This window comes from Mobula hypostoma, chromosome 6, assembly GCF_963921235.1.
Source record: "Mobula hypostoma chromosome 6, sMobHyp1.1, whole genome shotgun sequence".
Taxonomy (NCBI): Eukaryota; Metazoa; Chordata; class Chondrichthyes; order Myliobatiformes; family Myliobatidae; genus Mobula; species Mobula hypostoma.
This window is the reverse complement of record NC_086102.1, coordinates 76,414,943-76,437,066: the sequence shown is the minus strand read 5'-3', so window position 1 is coordinate 76,437,066 and position 22,124 is coordinate 76,414,943. Positions and strand designations below refer to the sequence as shown.

General features: G+C 39.0%; 1 protein-coding gene across 4 annotated transcripts in view; it reads right to left on the bottom strand.

Moving 5' to 3' along the window:
- Positions 1-22,124, bottom strand: part of glra2 (glycine receptor, alpha 2) — a 202,061-nt gene that overhangs the window by 111,986 nt on the left and 67,951 nt on the right. For all 4 annotated transcript variants that reach the window (XM_063051035.1, XM_063051037.1, XM_063051038.1 and 1 more), the window contains exon 4: positions 2,170-2,393. In XM_063051035.1, the coding sequence (XP_062907105.1) occupies positions 2,170-2,393 (224 nt within the window). The remainder of the gene's footprint in view (positions 1-2,169; positions 2,394-22,124) is intronic.

Sequence of the window (22,124 nt, the reverse complement as noted above, 5' to 3'; positions counted from 1 at the left end):
TTTCTGTTTGGGTTATACTTAGTGATAATGGAAATTGTATTCATTTGCTCGCCAATGGAAGTCATGTTATGTTATCTTGTATGTGTGTGCTGAGTTGAGGAGCATGGGCTTTTTCAGGAGGTGAGCAGAGAGGATGGACATGCGGGGAATGGACAACGGTTCCAGGGCAGCAGATACTGGACTTCGGGGGATTGGATGGTGGCCGGAGTCTTGGAAGGACATTGTGGCTGGAATCAGAGGCGTGAGCTCCAATGTATTAAATTATTATGTGCACAAGACTGATAAGTTACCTCTGTGGCACCTTTTCTTTTAGTTGTTGCTACTAACCCATCACCAAAACTTGCTACAAAGTATAATTCTTTACTCGCACTTGGTATATTGTTTGATATTTGTGTCGTGGCTGATCATTGGGTGCCTCACACCGTATCCGCACCAGAGCATTTGCACTGTTTGGCAGGGTTGACAGCCAATCACCCTAGGCAACTGGAGTCCGTTGGGGCAAAGGCCATTATACCATGCTAAGGTAAATTTCTTTGTTAAAATAGGTGAAATAGGAACCACGATAGATGTTTTTGTGTATGAATCAGCTGATTCAAAATTAGAAACTATTTTTAATACACATGCCATTCCCTCCCCTCTCCTTTTGTTTCCCATTGTGGCCTTTTAACTCTCCTGACCTGCCTGTCACTTCCCACTGGGTCTCCACATACTTCCCTTGCTCCTATGGTCCACACTCGTATCCTATCAGATTCCATCATCCCCAGTCCTTGAACTACCCCACCCACCTAGCTTCACTTATCACCTTATAGCTAGCCTCCTACCCCTCCAGCCACCTTTTTATTCTGGCATCTTCCCCCTTCCATTTTGGTCCTGCAGAAGGGTCTCAGCCTGAAACAATGATGCTGGCCTGACCCGCTAAGTCCCTCCAGTATTTTGTGTGTATTGCTTTAGATTTCCAGTGTCTGTAGACCTTTAATCACATACCTTTTCAGTTTTAAAGTCAATCTTCATTCTTAACAGATATGAATTGTCTTCTTCACCAGTCTCACTCTCCTTGACTTAATTTTTCAGACCCTCTCTGCCAAAATAGTACCCCATTGGAACTCTCTGGTGTGCACCCCATTCAAACTCTCTGGTGTGCACTCCATTGGAACTCTCACGTGTGCACTCCATTGGAACTCTCACGTGTGCACTCCATTGGAACTCTCTGGTGTGCACTCCATTGGAACTCTCTGGTGTGCACTCCATTGGAACTCTCACGTGTGCACTCCATTGGAACTCTCAGGTGTGAATCCCATTGGAACTCTCTGGTGTGCACTCCATTGGAACTCTCACGTGTGCACTCCATTGGAACTCTCACGTGTGCACTCCATTGGAACTCTCAGGTGTGAATCCCATTGGAACTCTCTGGTGTGCACCTCAATTCAACTATGTGTGAACCCTGTTGTAACTCCTTCGAATCACAGGACGTTTTTATTTAATCCTTTAGGGAGAGGTTTGTATCGAACCCTATTAGAACTGTGATCAGGTCTCATACTATATGGGCTAATGTGACTGTCAGATGCAGTACATTTATCATTGTTAATTATTACTGGAACCCTACAAGACCCATAATCCCCTATGTGGATATCTATACAATCAGCTACCCATTTGCAAAGAAGTCACAAAAAAATGTATAAGTTAATAGCACAGAATAGGCCATTAAGTTTAGCTTTCATATGCCTGCCAAAAATAGTCTTCCCAAATCTTGAGCCATAACCCTGTATCTGTGGGTTTTCAGGAGCTCATTCAGGTACTTTTAAGTCTGCAGAGGGCTTCTACCTCCACCACACTTTCAAGTAGTGAGTTCTAGATCACTATCACTTCTTGAGTAAAAGATGTTTTTTCTGAATTCCCTTCTAATCCTTCTACCCGTTAACTTCAATGTATGTCCCCTAATGTTGAGTAGAATGCGTACCATCCACTTAAAGTCTTTCTTGAAAATCAATGCCAATATACCCACAACTTTTATTTATCTGTCATTCAGCTGTTTCCAGTTCCCCACTGAAGCTCTTCTTAAATATAATTAAAGTCAGAGTTCCGTCTATCATCATCTCAGCCAAAGGCTTCTCCTAACATTACATCAAAATATGGAAGGAACATCAGCTATTATTGGTGAGCAAGTCTTACCTGATACTGTACAAAACATTTCCATTTTTAAAAATGCGAAGCAGTTTATTGTCTGTTGTCACTTCGTGAAAGTTGGCTCCCTTTTCATTAGCAAAGAACAAATCAGGCTTCCAGATGGAATCCAACATGGAAGGATCCAGATCTAAGGAATCATCTGGGTATTCGCTATAGGCTAATCGTGGATCGCTCCATGCTTGTCGCAGGAAGATGTTCACTCTGTAGTCCTAAACAAATTCAAAATTAGTTTAAATGTGTGTTCACTGAACTGCCTTACATTTTCATTTAATAATAAACGTCTCAACAAAATCTCAAATTACTGCAAAGCTGTATGTTACTGCTTCCAGATAAAATATCTTGTGAACATGATAAAAGTTAATTACATTCTTATGTGACAGTGGTTCACAAACTAATGGTAGCTAATAAGATCTGCCTACATAATAATAGTCACTGCAATTCAGAGTACATTCATTGTATAGACCTTCTGAGATGCTTTGATGTTAACATATTATATAAATGGAGAGTGTTCTTAAGTATTTTTCATATATGAAAGATTAATTACATGGTATTTTTAAAATATAGCAGATTCGTGGTTTTGTGCCAATACTATGAATTTCCAAGCCTAGAGATTTTATTTTTGTTCGATGACACTTCCTTGTTGAGCTGTCTCCAGTAATGGCATACTAGTACATTACTTAATCACTTGGACTACCACGCCAATAAATGCAAGAACATCGTGTAAGGGACATTCCAAATAATCTTTGTTTGCTAGCATCCAATGTATTTATTCACAATGCAAACAACTGATGACATGGGTCAAACAGATACCCTGTGGTTTAATGGCTTTTGAACAAACATCAGCTTTTGGTGACAGACAAAATATGAAGCTTGCCCTTTGACCCTTATTGACTAGAAGTTTATTTTTGTGCTAACCATTTCTCCATCCAGGCATAATCGGGTTAAAGCCCCAACCCTTGCAGGTTCATGAAACTATGCATATTGGTTTTTATTTTTCAGCATTTACTTTTGAATATTTAAATTATTTAGCCACAGCACACTTTGACCATGCTTGTGGGAAGAGTACATTAACACAATAAAGTTTGTGCTTAGTTTGATTTGCATTCAACTGATTCTGGTTTAGAGACCGAAGAATTTTATTTGTTCTTAGTTTCTTAGAGTCCAGGAGTACTTTCCATCTATCATTTATGTATACCATACACAGTCCCTGTGGTACTTTATACTGCCAATGTTTTAATAAACTCTAAATTAATATAATGATATGACAGTGCCATGCAAATTCGAGATGCTTCAGTGTCTTCATGTTTTTAATTAGATTTGGTTAAGTTAGACTATTCAAGACATGATCATTTTTAAGGTTCATTAAATCATGGTTTCAGTGACATTTATAGTCATATTGTATTATTTCCCCTTCACTACCAAAGAATACACACATTCTCTACATAATGTCATGCTACTAAGGATATAACTAAGACGAAGGAAGCAGATTGGTTATAGCATGTAAGTTTAATCAAGTCTTCAGGAGTCCCATAAAATCAGCTAATTTCTTTCCTTAATGGGTTATTTATTTTCTCCAAATTATGTTTCTCAACCTTGCCTACCACCCATCCACTTCCCAAAGGTGCTTTCTCACTATAGGGTATGGATATGCAGGTAGCATTGTGTCATTAGGCAACATTCATTACACCAAAAACAAGGCAATATTTAACAGTTTTGTTTTAATACGGAGGGTACTGGACACAAGCTTTTTATTTTATTTCACTCCATTCCTTTACTAATATAGGACTTTGCATATGATGTGCCTCAATGGCAGTGTTATATAAGTTTAATAGGTTCTACTGACTACAAGGTTATTGAGTCAAATGCACATGCACACAGGTCAGTAACCTTAAACTACCAATGATTTAATACTGACTCAGTTCTCCCAATCAAGAGATCACTGATGTGGCAAACGAATAGAAGCTACAAGCAGTGAACCAGACACCGGAGACATAGACACTAAACACATAGTGGTATGTTCATGGCCTGGAAGCCCAAAGAGAACACAAAATGAAACAAAAATCAACTTCGTAGAAGGAAGCAGACACAGGACTGGTAAACTTAAATTGGAATGCAATGCTATAATGGAAAAGGGAGAGAGGAACAGAAAAGATGAGAGGCAAAACAGGTCGAAGAGAAACTGATATATCTTAATTTGTATCTGTTTTTTATATAATTAGTTATATTTTATATAATGAGTTAAAATTATTCAGCTTATTGTGGATCGACCTCTACATGTTAAAACTTGAACTTCCCAGAACTTGAGAGATTATGGGTCCTATAAATGTGTTGAAGTTGGGGATAAAGAGAGGCAATATTCCTTGATGTGTGGTGGGTGGGGCACTACAGCATCGCAATCCAAGTCTTTTCCCGTTACATAACTGCCTGCTGAAATATTTTGATATATATTTGCACATGTGTAAAGTATGAGTGATTATTAAATATTCCAGCATTTGTGATTGTGTTGTGTGCATTATCAATGCTTTGCCATTGAGTATGCGAGATTCTTTGCACATGAGATTTACTCAAATTAGATTTGAGAAGCCCCCCCACTAGTCCACTTCTCTACAGCTTTAACACATATTAGTTTATGGACCACTCTTTTAAATGATGTCAATCTCTTACAGTTGCAACTTAGTTCAAATTCTAACATAGTAACAGGCCCCTATTCTACCGGCTCCTTCAGAGGATGAATTGATATCTAGGCTGTCGATCATAGCTGATCAATCTCTCCTGTCAGATGTTCATGTAAGGTTTTATATAGTGCTAATTATATGATTCATATTAGGTAGATTTAAATCTGTGGGTTCATCTGCCTTCACTGTGCTGTTAATGGGCTGTGTTTGTAGACATGGATGTGACTTTAACAAATTTTATAACTTCCTGTGAGAAGTCCTACAGAAGATAAATATTTCTAGCAGTCATTCAGAAGATTAATACTTCTCAAGGGCAGCTTGCATTTATATAGTGTCTTTAAGAAAAATGTCCCAAGATGCCTCACAGCACAATCATCAAAAATATTATGAATAAGCCACCCATGAGATAACAAGAGCAAGTCAAAAAGTTTAGTAAAAAGTTGATTATTTTATTGAGTCTTATAGGGGAAAGGGAGGATTTCAGATTAAGTGCTTCAGGGAAGAAACTGCAAGGTTTGGAGGCTTGGTTGGCAACTGAAGGCACAGGGCCCAAATGATGGATCAACTAAATTCAGGGATGACTAAGGAGACAGTATTGGAGGATGGAAAATATCCCAGAAGGTCATAAAATTGGCAGGAATACAGAGCCGAGATCATGGAGTGGCCTTGAAGCAAGGATGAGAATTTTAAAAATGAATTCTGCCAAATTAGTGTATATCAGCCAGCAGAGAGATGATGAGAGAACAGGACTTTGAACATAGATTGCAAAGTTAATGGAGAGATCAACAAGGAATGCCCTATTCTGGAGTGAGATTCACATGATAAACAGATAAATACATATTATTAGCACTTTTAAAGTTAATGAATTTAATTTGAATTTATGTTTTCAGTTTTATTGTCTTGCTGTCATATTCTTGCTTTTAATAGATTACGTTATTAATTACCATAGTTTTGACTAGGTTAGAGAAATAAATTAATCTTTGACTTAATGAATAATCCTTTTGTTTTTGGAACATAGCTTTTGAATCCATTCCAACATGAAGTTGCACAAACCACTTTTGTCAATTGACCACTAGATTCTATTAAAGTTCTTTTGGCAATCTCATCCCATGTCCTTTGAGCATCATATCACCACATTAAGTTGTCATAATTCAATATCAGTTGCAAATTAAACTAACAATGTCTCTCAATAAATTGAGGAAACCTAAGATAGCCAATGGGAAAGTATTCACTGTGCTCGATTTCTGGGAGAGAACTAAATGTATTAATGAGGCAGATAATATCGATGCAATTCTGCACCTGAACTGAGCATGATGCTGAAACTCTAAGTAAATAAGCAAACTCATTTCTTATAGATCTTGTTATAGGGTCTTGGCCTGAAATGTCGACTATATTCTTTTCCATAGATGCTGCCTGGCTTTCTGAGTTCCTCCAGCATTTTGTGTGTGTTTCTTGGATTTCCATCATCTGTAGATTTTCTCTTGTTTGTGATTGACTTAACAGTTAAATTTATTTGCTAATAACTTGGCTGAATTTTCTCTCACTGCTCCCATGGTTTATTTATTTATTTATTTATTGGGATACACAGCGAATTAGGCCCTTCCAGCCTTTCAGACTGTGCTGCCTGGCAACCCCCCAATTCCCAATTAGCACTAGCTTAATTATGGGACAATTTTTGATAACCAATTAATCTACTAATTGCTGTATCTTTGGACTGTGGGAGGAAACCGGGGCACCTGGAGAAAACCGACACATTCCAAGGGGAGGACGTAGAGACTCCCTACACATAATGTTGGAACTGAACTCTGAACTCTGACATACCAAGCAGTAATACTGTTGCTCTGACTGCTACACTACATTAGTACTGACTGATTTATCAGTGTTAGAGAAAAAAACATTTAAATGTAGTGTGAATTATTTTAATTTTGTTATACTATGAATGTGGTTGCAAAGCTTAGTACAGAAAAAAAACATGGCAACATGAAATTCAATCAAAAAATATTGTTTATAATACTTTCAGTAAATTTTATATTGGATTAATGGTGGTAGGTGTAGGAACACTGGCTAATATCAGCTTAGTTTGTAAACATAGATGATGTTATTTAACTATGTAATTGTTGCACTTTTTATTAATATATGGCAACTAATTTATAGATTTAGTCTCAGCATTTGTTGCGGTATATGTGATCTGAATACACTGTGATATCCAGTTGATGGTAACAATCATGAGATTTGTTTGTTACTTCATAGCAATGAGTGATCTGAGTGTCAGTGCATGATTTGACGGTTTTAAAGCAAAGCACAAAGGAGCTGGAGGACCTTAACATGCTATGCGATATCTGTGGAGAGAAATTAATAGTTTTAAGTTGCATTTTAAGGCTAGCTGCTTAGTAAGATGGTAACATGGTCCTCATTTCATGTGGTATTGTTATTGATATTTAACAATAGGGGGTGGGGGTGAATACCCTAATGAGCTGCTTCCTACTAGGGCTCTTTGACAGACTTGAATGGAAGCAGTCAAAATAATCACACCCTAATGAGAGGCAAAGAGCTTAATGAACAATCACTGGAAGAAGGGTCTCAGTCTGAAACGTCGACTGTACCTCTTCCTAGAGATGCTGCCTGGCCTGCTGCATTCACCAGCAACTTTTATGTGTGTTGCTTGAAATTCCAGCATCTGCAGATTTCCTCCTGTATGCCTGAAATTATTGAAGCTTTTCTATCAGTAAATACAGGGGACTGAGTAATTAAGGTAATTACATCTTAAGAAGTTTATTGAACAACAGAGACTGCCTGAAATGGCCTGCATGCTTATGTGATTCCTTTGTAAATGATCCATATGATGGTGGAAAACAATTAATATTTATTATCTAGTATTGACAGTTGCCCTCAATAAGAATAGGCTATATATGTGGTGGTGGCCATATATTTTTTTACTGCCTGTTTGAAGGTGATCTATTGTTTACTTGAGGGAGAACTGTTTAGCATTTAATAAACTTGTATACTTTTACCATTAATGACAGGGCAAGATTTGGCGGATAATATCAACCGAACCGTGATTGTTGACAATGACAAGGATAGTATGTCATTTAACTGCGTCTTGCTGACTGATCATAGAAGGTGTGCCAGAGGAAAATGATACTTGGGTTTAGATATTCAATTCCAGGATACTGAAACTGCAGTACGGACATCAAAGCATTTCTGTTTGTTACAAGCTGCAATTGTGCTCCCAAGCATACTGAGAAAAGGATGCAGTGCTAATGCCTGAAGCTGGCATTCAATGTGCAAGTAAGACTCTACTACCTGTCTGATTTTTCTAACCCACTGCAAGACTGTAAAGCAAGTCGCCCCCAAGGCTTTGGATTATGCTGCTCAACAAATGACTGGAAAATGAATGCTCCTGACTTTCGAAACTTCCGTTATTGGAGGTGTGAAATTTCAATGTCAAACTCCTAATGAAAATCCAAGCTAGGTGTACCTGCTAATGGACAAAGGGATTTTGAATGCCTGCTCTTAGCAGTAGAAAACATATTTAACACTACATGTTCACGATTCTTCACACATAAAGCTAAACATACTTGACACTGCCCTGAGTGGAAACTGCCATCTCCAAGATATTTTCATAGCTCATAGAAAATGGTTCAAAACCATCCTTGAGAAATGAAATATCTGAAGAAAGAAAGCAAACTAAAACAACATTCTCTTTTAACTTTCTTAATCAGTTCATTTCATTTATATTCATTTACAGGATGCAAGAATTAGTGGCAAAGATTTTACCTATTACACTAGTTATTTATTTATTGACATATAGTGTGGAGTAGGCATTTCTGGCCCTTTGAGCCACACTGCCCAGCGATATCCAGATTTAACTCTAATCTAGTCACAGGATAAGTTGCAATGACCAGTTAGCTTACCAACTGGTACACTTTTGGACTGTGGGAGGAAACCGGAGCACCCAGGGAAACCCACGTGGTCTCGGGGAGAACATACAAACTCCTTACAGGCAGCGGTGGGCATTGAACCTGGGTCGCTGGTACTGCAAAGTGTTGTGCTAACCACTATGCTGGCATGTCGTCCCAAGAGCAGGTTAGGAAGACTTCCTGCTTGAAGAGCAGGAGGGAATCAGATATGTGCTGACAACAAGTCAGTAGTTTCATGTTCATCATCTTTAATACTTTCTTCAATAACACAAATTTTGGTTCTTTAGCTCTCATGCTGGGAATTGAACTCAGATATCCAGTTATTTCCAGACTATGTACATTGGTCCATAACTCGACTTGTTTGTGTCTACATCAATAAATAGTTATGAACTCTATTCTGAAATTGCACTTACAACTTTATCAAAGGATCAGCACAGAGGTGCCATATTGTGCCACAGACCCGGATTATGTCTTTGTAGAGTTTGCACTTCCTCCCTGTGACTTTGTATGTTCCTCTCAGATGTCCCAGTTTCCTCCTATGTCCCAAAGTTTGGTCAGTTAATTGGCCACTGTAATATTCCTCTTGTGAGTTGATGTGTAGTAGAATCTGAGAGAAGCTGTTGAGATTGTGGGGAGAAATAAATGGGAATTAATGTTGTACTGGTGTAAACACGTGGTTGATGGTCAGCAGTGGTCCAACTGGCCCGATTCTCAGTTATGACACTATGAAACGGGTATTGACTGAAGATCATGAGATCGGTATTCTGTGCCTACAATAACCTTGCTGGTTAATAAATTTATAGACTGTCAAACAAAAGTGGGCTGTACAAGTCCACATTGCTTTCTCTGCCCTCCTGTTAATAATGGATGTCATATCTTACATTGCCAGTTTTGATCTTATTCCTTAAAATTTGTTTTTAATCAACTGATTCTGTATTATCAATGTCCTGACACAATGTACATAAATTCAAATTAGCTAGTCAAGTTCAGATTCTAAGATAATATCCCATTGTTATGAGCTCCCAAGAGTCTCCCGCCAGATAGTAGTGTGCTTTTATCTACACTCAATTATCTTCAAACTATCTAATCAATTCACTTCTTGGTGTCCACAATTTCATAATAATGTAACCAATTTCTATGGTTTATCATAAGAAAGTTATTTCAGATTGGAGAAACTTTTCCAAAATTAATATAACTTTTCTACCGTGATATTACACCAAGTACTTCAAATGATATTAGGCAAATCTGTGAAATAATATTTTTCTGTCCTTTTCCATGTAGTTTGCATGGGTTTTATGATCATTCCTTACATCTGCATGCAAATTTTTGGTGACTATGCACCAGGTTTTAATTTAATAGGCTGACTAAGAAATTGACTACTTTGGAAATGATATTGGTAGCTACTACTGGCCTTTGGGTAACCAATCAAATATTTGCCCACACTGAAGTGAATTGGAATAACAATGAATTATAGTCTAATTGCAAATGATGATTCTGTTTGTTGTTATAATTAGGATTTATCAGTTGCCTTGACTGTGGAGACTGAGGAAACACTGGAACACACCATGACCACTCTTTTTAATATGGATATACTGTAGCTCATTGATTTCCTGGTTATCACAGACATCCCTTTTAGTTGTTAATATTTTGCTTTCTACCCAAAGATCCATTGCATTAAGGGGTATTTTAACTTCATTATCACAAATTATTTCCTGGAGCTGAAATAATTGGTATCTTTTAAAACCAACTACTAAATTAAAAACCCACAAAAACTTATTAAATGCTAAAACGATCATTTGAAACCTGACTGAACAGGTAGACCCATTGTCTCTGCCTGTTCCTGCCCCACTAAGTTTGTGTTCTCATATCTCAACTCCATTCTATCTATCCCCTTTGGTTTAGTCCCTTCCCACCTACATCTGCAACACTTCTGATGCTCTCAAGTTGCTCACTAACTTCCAATACCCTGGCTATAACTGCCTCATTTTCATCATGATGCCTAGTCCCTATACACTTCTATCTCCCATCAATACATTAAATCTCTCTGCTTCTTTCTTAGAAGAGCCAACCAATTCTCCTCCACGATCACCCTCCTCCGTCTGGCAGAACTGGTCCTCATCCTTAACAATTTTTCCTTTGACTCCTCCCAATTCCTCCAGACTCAAGGGGTAGCCATGCACACCTGCATGGGCCCTAGCTATGCCTGCTACGTAGAACAGTCATGCACCAAGCCTTCCCCAGTAATTTCCTTTCTTGTATCATTGATGCTGCCCTCACCTACATGTCCTCCATTTCCTAAAATTCCACGCTCACCCATCTTCCAACTGCCTTAACAGTGATAGAGTTCCTCACGTCATTACCTATCACTCCATGAACCTCCGCATCCAACACACCATTTTTCACAACTTCCACCACCTTCAAAGGGATTCTACCACCAAACATATCTTTACCTTCCTCTCTCTCTCTGCTTTCCACAGGGATCACTCCCTCAGTGATTCCCTTGTCCATTCATCCCCCCTCCACTTAGCACTTATCCCTTCAAGCGGCCAAAGTGCTACACCTGCCCAATCACCTCCTCGCTCACCTCCATTCAGGGCACCAACAGTTCTTCCAGGTGAGGCAACACGTCACCTGCGAATCTGCTGGGGTCGTCTATTGGGTCCGGTGCTCCCGATGTGGCCTCCTCCACATTGGTGAGACCCGCTGTAAACTAGGGGACCTCTTCATTGAGCACCTCCGCTCCATCCGCCAAAAGTGGAAAATTGCAGTGGAGAAACATTTTAATTTTGATTCTCATTCCTGTTCCAACATGTCGGTCCATGGTGTCCTCTGTGCCAAGAAGAGGCCATCCTCAGAGTGGAGAAGCAATATATTATATTCCATTTGGGTAGCCTCCAACCTGATGGCATGAATATCGATTTCTCCTTTCAGGTAAAAAAAAAATCCTCCCCTTCCCCTCTTCTTCTATTCTTCACTTTGGCTTCTTATCTCTTCTCAAATGCCTGTCACCTCTCCTTGGGTCCCTTCCTCCTTCCCTTCCTCCTATGGTTCACTCTATCAGATTCCTTCTTCTCCACCCTTTTTACCCTTCCTACTCACCTGGCTTCACCTATCATCTTCTAGTTAGCCTCCTTCCCCTCCCCCCAACTTTCTATTCTGGCATCTTCCTCCTTCTTTTCCAGTACTGAAGAAGGTTCTCGGCCTGAAACATCGACTGTTTATTCAGTTTTATAGATGCTGTCTGACTTGCTGAGTTCCTCCAGCATTTTGTGTGTGCTGCTTTGAACATTCTTGTATTTCCCTGATGCCTTCAAAAAACTGACTGGTCAGGTCTGTGATGAGGCAGCAGTTAGAGCCTCCTGACTGGTCTTTTCTCCACTTAGGATCTTATAATTCTCCCTGGGCGTCCATTTTAACAGGCAGGAAAATCAGGAGTTGGCAAGAACAGAATATAAACAAATACAACAATTCATCGTGGTTTAGCAGGGAAACTTCACTTACTATTTGTAATTAATAAGAAATTAAGTATCTTTGTATATTCAGGAAAATGTAACAGTATCATAGCAGAAAAAAATATAAATACTGCTGCATGCATAACATTGTTATTTGATAAATGGTGTAATGAAACCTGTCCTGTGTAAACATGCAAAGTGCAAAATATGCTTTAGCAAGTAAGGAAGTAAGAAATTTGTTCTGCCTTTCCACTCTATTTGGTGAATTGGATTATGTTATCTATAAAAAAATGAGAATTTACAGAAAAGGAACACAATTACTGATTCATCTTGGACAGATGATGGTTTGAATCTTTAGAAGTTATTCCAGGGAAGGAGAGATGAAAGATAGGTTCCCAACTCACACCCCAACCATTTTAATCTATCAAGCAAAGTCAAAACCAACCCTAGAGAATCACCTGGCACAAATGAAGCAACATGGTCCATTACCGCTATATCAGGTTTTGAAAGAGCTATCCAATTAGTCCTATTCTCCTTCATTTGTTTGTTTGTTTGTTTATTTATTTATTGATATACAGTGTGGAGAAGATCCTTCTGGCCCTTCGAACTGCATCACCCAGCAATCCCCCAATTCAATCCTAGCCTAATCAAGGGACAATTTATAATGAGCAATTAACCTACCAACCGATAGGTCTTTGGACTGTGGGAGCAAACTGGAGCACCCAGAGGAAACCCACGCAGTCACGGAGGAAACCCACGCAGTCACGGCGAGACACTTAACTCCTAACAGGCAGTAGTGGCAATTGACCCAGTTCGCCTGTACAGTATTGTGCTAACCACTATGCTACTGTACTGCCTTGAACTTCCAGTATTTCACTTTCTACATACCACTCAATTCCTTTTTAAATATATTGATTGATAAAACAACAAAACTATTCTTATTTTTACAGTAATGCTTCATGAGTATGTAGGATATAATCGCTAAATGACAATTACTTTATTTTCTATTAACTCTCTGCTATTCCACTGTAGAATCTTTTATTAAAGTCATCGATTCAGGATGAGGTAGTGAATTAGATTAGACATTGGCTTTGTGGCAGAAGCCAGAGAGTGGTGCTAGATGGTTGCCTCTCTGACTGGAGGTCTGTGACTAGTGGTGTGCCACAGGGACTGGTGCTGCGTCCATTGTTATTTGACATCTGTATCAATGATCTGGATGATAACATGGTTAACTGAATCAGCAAGTTTCTGGATGGCACCAAAATTGGGGGTGAAGTGGACAGTAAGAAAGGCTACCATACCTTGCAGAGGGATCTGCATCAGCTGGAAAATGGGCTGAAAAATGGCAGATAGAATTTAGTGCAGGCAAGTGTGAGGTTTTGCACTTCAATGAGACCAACCAGGCTAGGTCTTACACAACGAACAGTAGGGTACTGAGGAGTGCGGTAGAACAAAGGGATCTGGGAATGCAGATCCATAATTCTTTGAAAGTGGCATCACAGGTAGATGGGGTCCTAAAGAAAGCTTTTGGCACATTGGCCTTCATAAATCAAAATACGGAGCACAGGAGTTGGGATGTTATGTTTTGTATAAGACGTTGGCGAAGCCTAATTTGGAGTATTGTATATAGTTTTGGTCACCTACCTACAGGAAAGATGTAAGCAGGTTGAAAGAATGCAGGACCTGAGTTATAAGGAAAGATTGAATAGGTTAGGAAAGTATTCTTTAGAATGTAGAAGATTGAGGGGAGATTTGATTGAAGCATACAAAATTAAGAGTGATATGGATAGGGTAAATGCAAGCAAGCTTTTCCCACTGAGGTTGGGTAGGACTACAATTAGAGGTCATGAGTTCTGGCTGAAAGGTGAAAAGGGGAATCTGAGGAGAAAGTTCTTCACTCAGAGGGTGGTGAGAGTGTGGAATGAGCTGCCAGCACAAGTGGTGCATGCAAGCTTGATTTCAACATTTAAGAGAAGTTTGGATAGGTACATGGATAGTAGGGGTATGGAGGGCTATGGTCCTTGTGCAGGCCATTGGGAGTAAGCAGTTTAAATTGTTTCGGTACGGACTAGATGGTACAAAGGGCCTGTTTTTGTGCTGTACTTCTCTATGACTCTATTAGCTATATCAACTACATGGGACTTCATGTGGGCAAGTTGATTTGCTGAACACAATTACTTTTGCTGATTATTGTTTTCTTGCCATTTCTAAGCCTCTGACCTTCCATTTATTATTATTCTTCCTTGCTTTAGAACTTTCCAAATCATTTATTAATTGAAGCTAAATGTAACCCTTTTTCACAAGAGGCAAAATAAACTGCAGACTTTGATTTATTTAATTAACTTCTTCATGATTGGTAAGTGTACAGAAAAATAGGAATAAGTTATTGTATTTGGTTTTTTAATAAAAGACAGTTAATTACCTGTCAAGAGTCCAGGATAAATAATATTAAAATATTATAACTAATTATAGGGTCTTGGAGACTGCAAAGACGAATGTTCATCACAGAGATAGATATATCAATGATAGGAGTGCAAAGCAGCCAAATGAGGTTGAATGTAAATAACTATGCGGTCAATGAACTTGAGGGAAATGATGGAGAACTGAAATACAGTACACTGCAAATAGCAAAATTCTTCATGAAGCAAAGGAATAGGAAGAGTTAAGGATACAGATACAAGTACAGTACAATAAAATAAAAATAATTTAAAACAGGATTACAAGGAGTAATTGGAAGATTGCATTGATCGCAATAGGTTTAAAATTGGAAGACTCAACTGAAACAGGGAGAATTAAATCCAAAAGATGGCATGAATATCGATCTATCCTTCCAATAAACAAATTCCACCCTCCTCCCAGTCTTCCTCTATTCCCCTCTCTGACCTTTTACCTCTTCTCACTTGCCTGTTTCTTTCCCCTGGATTCCCTCCTCTTTCCTTTTCTCCTATGGTCCACTCTCCTCTGCTATCAGATTCCTTCTTCTCCAGCCCTTGAACTTTCCCACCCACCTGTCTTCACCTATCACCTTCCAGCATCTTTCCCCTCCTCCGCCACTTCATTCTAGCATATTTCCCCCTCTTTCTCAGTCCTGAAGAAGTGTCTCGGCCCAAAACATCAACTATGAATTCATTTCCATAGATGCTGCCTGTCCTGTTGAGTTCCTCCAGCATTTTGTACAAGTCAGAAAACTGTAAACTTAAAGTTTTGATAAACTGTTGTATAGGACTGTGAAATGAAGTGGACTGTGAAATGAAGTATGATAGGTGGATGGGGTCTGATTCGGTTTTTACAAAAATTGTCATTCACTATGAGATTTAGTTGGATGAAGTAAAGCACAAGTGGGCGATGTTTTCACATGCCTGTCAGGACTATTCACTTTTTCAAGAACAATATAGAGCCAGCAATGTAGTTCCGACTGCAGGAACGCCTCTCACTGTTCTTTTCCAACCTCACCTTTAATGCTAAGATCAAGGAGCTGGGTCCTCTTTCTCAGTATCAGTGAGATCATCCAGTCAGGTTCCTCCGCTGATAGCAGATTCTTTACCAGCCATCTAAAGATCTTCATCCCAGCCTTGTGGCCACAGATTCGCAACTTTTTGCAGTTGTTTTCTCATTTCTTGTTACATCCACCCCAACAACCATCTTGCCAATGAGACCACACTCACTGTTCCCCTAAGGTTATTCTCACTAAACCTGACCACCAAATCTCCCTTCCTGTGCTCATTCCATCCCAGTCAAGATGTCTTATATTATTCTCCTGTAGCAGGTGCTCTCTTCCTCTCTCTCACATGGATGATTAATACCATTTCTTCTCAGAAGCCCCAATCATTGCTCCGCTTCAATTGTTTTTGAATATGCTGCAGTTTTTCAATTTCACACTGGTTCCCACTCCCACCACAGTTTTGAAACCATGTACTTGGGGCAAAGGTGGCTGCCTAGAAACCAGGTCATATTTTGCAGATGCTGAAAATCTTGAGTAACACACACACAATGCTGGAGCAACTCAGCAAGTCAGGTAACATCTGTGGAGGGGAATAAACAGTCGATCTTTTGTGTCGAGATTCTTTGTATGGTTTGTTTGGTATTGATATCTTAATTTAAAGGAGTATTTCAAACAGTTCTGAGGAGGTTTGATAGTTCAATGCATGGAAAAGACAGGTTGTTTTGTGAGGAAAGCCTGGGCAATTAGCTGATGGAATTTAGTAGAGAGAGCTGTATGAAGAAACGTTAAAAAGCAATCAGAGATTTTTTGTGAGCCTCACAAGTCCCTCAATTTTACTTTCTAGTCCACTGTGCATCTTGCCTCAATAGTGGGCACTCTCATCTGTGAGGCAGAAAGTTCACCTTCCTTTCAAGAACCTTGAGGAATATATTTTAGACTGAGGTTTCCTGAATTGCGGGAGATGCAATCTTTGAGATGTGACATCACAACAAGTTTTAGTTGTTTTAGACAGTTTAAGAAGAGTTTAAAAATCTGAATAGTCTTTAACAGCTTCAATTGTTTTTAGATGCTTCTGCATGTTAGAAATATTGATGGTCATCTAAGCTAAAGATATTGACTGAGTCAGCTGGCAAAGATTTGTCAGCTGTCGGTGGTGTTTCTCCTCATTAATGTGTTGCTATTTACTTTTCTGAGGGCCCAGGTTGATAACCAGTTCTTGTCATAATGACTGCAGCTAGCTGTCCTCAAGATGTTTCCTCCTGGGAGACAGCACATGTCAAGATTGATTATTCCTCATTAGTCAGTGTGCTGGTCACAGGTTCTGGGCCATTACAGCATGCAATTACGAAAGTTCTATTGCTCTGATTTTGGTAAACTATTCCCATTCCTCTGCCTTCCCACATTGCCCTTCAATTTTACTTTCCTAAATTATTTATCCATTTAATGTCTCAATGTTATTATTTATTCTCCTCGTAGCACTCCAACTCATTCCAACACACCATCAAAGGAAATTTCTTCTTTTTTAAAAAAATCTTTGTCTTCTGCCTTTAATCCCTGTACTTTGGTTACTGATCCACTACCAGTGGAAACAGATTTTCCCTATTTAAAATTATTCTAGTGTTCTTGGTAGGGATTAATTACACCATACGGTTGCCTCTGCAGGCAAGTTTGTCATCAGAAGCTGGCATATTGTATGAAACAGTTAAACCACCAAACATTCTGGTCACCATTACTGAGGTAATCGGACAAGTTTAAATCTCTCACTTATCAGGGAAATGCCATAAACTGTGTTTTTTTAATTTATTAAAAACATGAGAAGGTGAAGCTTTCAGCCACTATTATTTAAACTGAGTTTTAAAATAAATATTTATCTATGCATATAACAAGAAGGATGTCTCAAATTTGTTGTTCTGTGACAATACACAATAGCTGTTGGAAAGCCCGTTGAGAACCAGCCCATCAGGAAATGGCATGCAGCAGGTAAAAGCACCATGAAAAAGTAACACCAATTAACCAGCGTTTGACTGCCATCAAGTTCAAAATTGCAGCCCCTTTGCATGATACTTTCAATGAATGATTTGTTTAAGTGCTGTCGAAAGCAGTTTACACACAGTTGAAATGCATCTGTTACAGAGCTAGCATCCGTGCACAGACATCCATTGAGCGCCATCTTGTAACTTAAGTGTCAAAGCAGAGTTTCTCAGGTACCACATGTCCCATTGACCATTTTGTGCCATTTGTAGAAGTTTACTGTTGCAAAACACTGGCAACTAAAGAAAACAAGTTTGCCTTTACTATGAAGGGATGTTCAATTAACATCTAAGGACATGAAAACTATTATAGTTACCTTTCCTATAAATTCATAAATAACACAACCATCCACATCCTGTGAAGTAACTAACATTTCTGCTATATGTTGGTGAAACTTCTCATTTTTCTCTGTACAAGCACTTTGGGTTGTGTTCCCTCCCCCACCATAGCCCCCCTCCCCCAAACACCACAATTTAAACACTTGGAAAACAATGGGTAATGGTTTGAAACATGGACTTTACAGAGAGAGCACTTTTACCTATATACTCTGAGCGTTAAGAATTGATAAATCACTGTTCCTTAAGGGTGTTTGGCAACAAAGATAAAAGCAGAGATCTAATCTTCAATCCACATGCTGAATTTGCAAATAGCATACTCAAACCTCTTCCTGCCATGCCTCTTCCTATTCCTCCCTGCAGCTGATTAAGGGCAGAGATAAATAAGCAGCATCTCTTGTTTGTGCCAGTACCACACCATCTGAGAGAACATGAAAAATTGGTTGTTTGGTCCATCTAGGATTTCAAAGTCACTAAGTTTATTATGTGAAAGTTTAACTTTGTTAAATACTACATTCCTGCTTTGTTATTCTATATTGAGATGGTAGAAATCACAACACAGTCAGGCTCCGATTTACTACCTTTAAAGTAGTTAGCACAGGGAAATGCTTTTAACAATGGGAAGATAAGTATTCTGCCTGTTGCAAGGTAACCAGGGGCTGTATATTAATAACAGTTAGGATCCGCTGACCAAAGGGAAATGGAATTATTTGTGTGCTCTGAATTTAACAGGACCAGTAGTAGTGCAGCTGGCCAAGCTGCTGTCTCACATCTCTAGCAAGTTGGGAAGACAGGGAAAGCGCTTACACATTCTCCCAGTGGATATGCCACAGGTTGCCTCCCATGTCTTTCAGATATGCGGGTCAGAAGGCTAATTAGCTACCAGTCTGGGCATTTAGCATGAAAATCAGAGAAGCTGGTAATGGTAATGTGAGAACAAAAGATTACAGTGAATTAAGTGGATGAATAAAATGTGATTGTTCTGAGATTTGGCACAGACTCAAGGGGCTGACAGCCTCCATCCACCTCATACGAGATTTCTTGGCAGGGCAGAAGTAACAGAGGGGCAGGGACACGAGAATTTAAAAGTGTCTACAGAGTGAGAGGCACTTGCTGGGAATGATACTCTACTAATGGCTGGTTGTTCAGGTGCAGCTGATACAGTGAATGCCTGAAAGGGTTATGTTCAGAGTTTGGATAGCTCTATCAGATTTTAAGACAAAGGGAGCATAAAGAGGGTTCTACCAAAGAGACCTTTGGAAACAATAGAAAAGACCTCACCAACTCTGCCAGGAGAGAGGCGCTGGAGCCAAAGCGCTGCACCAGGGTCAGTGTGGCATGGCGTTCAGGCTGGAGTCAGTGCTGCCCCTCCCAGTGTTTGCTTGGCAGAAGACAAGCTGTACTGTCGTTTTCTGTATATTTCTGCGGCATTCATGGCTCGGATCTGGACTTCATTTTTGCGTGGCTGTAGCTTACTGATACCTTTAGTTGCTTGCTATCTTGTATGTGCTATGTGTGCTTTGTGCTGTATGTGACTGTAGGTACTGCATTTTGTACCTTGGCCCCAGAATAATGCTGTCTCATTTGGCTGTATTCCTGGGTATTCATCTATGGTTGAATGACCATTAAACTTGAACTAAATTGAAAGGAGGAAGAAGATACATAATGATAAAGGTTCAGACTGAATGCTCAAGAGATTGGAAAGAGGCAGTAAGGTAATTTTTGTGGTCACCTCTTTGAAATTTTTTTCCAGTTTTGTAATCAGAATGTACATGCTATCCTGGTTAAAGTGCAGTGTATCGAACAGCATTCTCATATGGCCTACTCATCGATTTTCCATGGATAGATACAAATTGAACTTTGTATTTATTCAGATTTCATCTGAACAATTCCATTATAGCCTCCTCATGATGAATAAGTACATGCAAATAATATCAAAAAGTGATATTATTGATAATATGAATTGATTAGTTTTGAATTTATCCAATAATTTGAAAATGGTGGTGTTGAATTAAGAAATTATTTATACAAATAATTCTTTGTATCAAATTATTGTGTTAATCATTCTCTAACCCATTGCCAAAAGGTAAGTGTGGCTTTGAGATGGAGATGTAGTCATATTGAAGTTTTTTTTTCATTTTTGTTGTGCTTCACCTTTGGTCATGGGAAGGGTTTGGCCTAAGGCAGGATATTTTCTCTTTAGTTCTCATCTATTATTTCACCATTTAGAATTTCCAAGGGTATACAATGCCATCTTTCTATTATTAGATTGGGGTCAATACAAACCCAAACCTGTAGCCAAATATAGCTTCAAATATCACTACTTCTATTGAACTGAAGCGATGCATTTACATTACTGTAAAGGGTGCAACATCTTTGGAAATTATGAAGTTAAGTTCCCGGTAAAAGTTGAAAATAATTTGTTGATAATGTTATGTGATTACCTAGCCTTCATGTGGGATATTGTTTTTGAACGAACAGAAAGGGATAAACATGGCAGATCTGTTGAATTTACATATATTCCTTAGTCTCAGCAAGTAATCTGGTTTGAAGTGTTAATTATTTGTCTCCCTAGAACTAATTTTCCTTCTGATGTGAACTTTATTTATGAGAGACAAACTCGCAATATTTTTCCAATCATTTCTAGGTTAAATTAAGTCAGTAGTTCCCTTCAAATATATAAATAAGTATTTATTCAAAATTAAAAAAGACGTAAGAACATAAGAAATAGCAGCAGGAGTACGCCATCTGGCCCTTTGAGTCTATTGAACTCAATAAGATCATGGTTGATCTCAGTGTGGACTCAGCTCCAGCTACTTGACGGTTGATCTAAGTGTGGACTCAGCTCCAGCTACTTGACTTTTCCCCATAACCCTTAATTACCCGACTATGCAAGAATCTGTCTAACTGTAACTTCAGTAGGTTTAATGAGGTAGTCTCTACTGCTCCCTTGGACAGAAAATTCCACAAGTTCACTACTTTTTGGGAAAAACATTTCCTACTCATCTCTGTTCTAAATCTTCTTCCCTGAACCTTGAGGCAATATCTCCTAGTTCTAGTCTCACATATCAGTGAAAACAACTTTCCTGTCTCTATCTCAACTCTTCCTTTCATAATTTTATATGTCTCTATAAGATGTTACAGAGATATATAAAATTATGTTAGGTGGGAGTTATGTACAGGCCTCTGAACGATAGCCAGGATATGGACTACAAATTGCAATGGGAGATAGAAAATGCACATTAAATGGGCAATGTTGCAATAGTCATGAGGGTTTTAAATATGGGGGTGTTGGATCCCAAGAGAGAGAATTTGTAGAATGCCAATGAGATGGCTTTTTAGAGCTGCTTGTGGTTGAGCCTACTAGGGGAAAGGTTATTCTCGATTGGGTGTTGTGTAATGAAGCAGACCTGATTAGGGAGCTTAAGATAAAGGAGCCCTTTGGAGGCAGTAATCATAATATGATAGAATTCACCCTGAAATTTGAGAGGGAGAAGCTAAACGCAGATGTATCCATATTAAAGTGAAGTCAAGGAAATTACAAAGGCACAAGAGAGGAGCTGACAAAAATTGATTGGACAGGAACATTAGCAATGATGACGGCAACACAGCAATGTCTGGAGTTTTCTGGGAGAAATTTGGAAGATGCAGGATAGATTCATCCCAAAGAAAGAGAAGTATTATAAAGGCAGGCTGACACAGCTGTGGCTGACAAGGGAAGTCAAAAACAACATAAAAGCAAAACAGAAGGCATAGAATAGAGCAAACATTAGTGGGAAGGTAGAGAATTGGGAAGTTTTTAAAAACCACCAGAAGGCAACTGAAAAAACCATAAGGAGCAAAAAGGTGAAATATGAAGATAAACTAGCCAACAATGTCAAAGAAGATAGCACAAGTTTTTTCAGATATATCAAGAGTGAAAGAGAGGCAAAAGCGGATATCGTACAGTTGGGAAATGATGCTGGAGAGGGGCAAAGAAATTGTAGGCAACCTAAATAAGTATTTTGCATCAGCCTTCACTGTGGAAGACAAAAGCAATATGCTGGAAGAGTGTCAGGGGACAGATGTGAGTGCAATTGCTACTA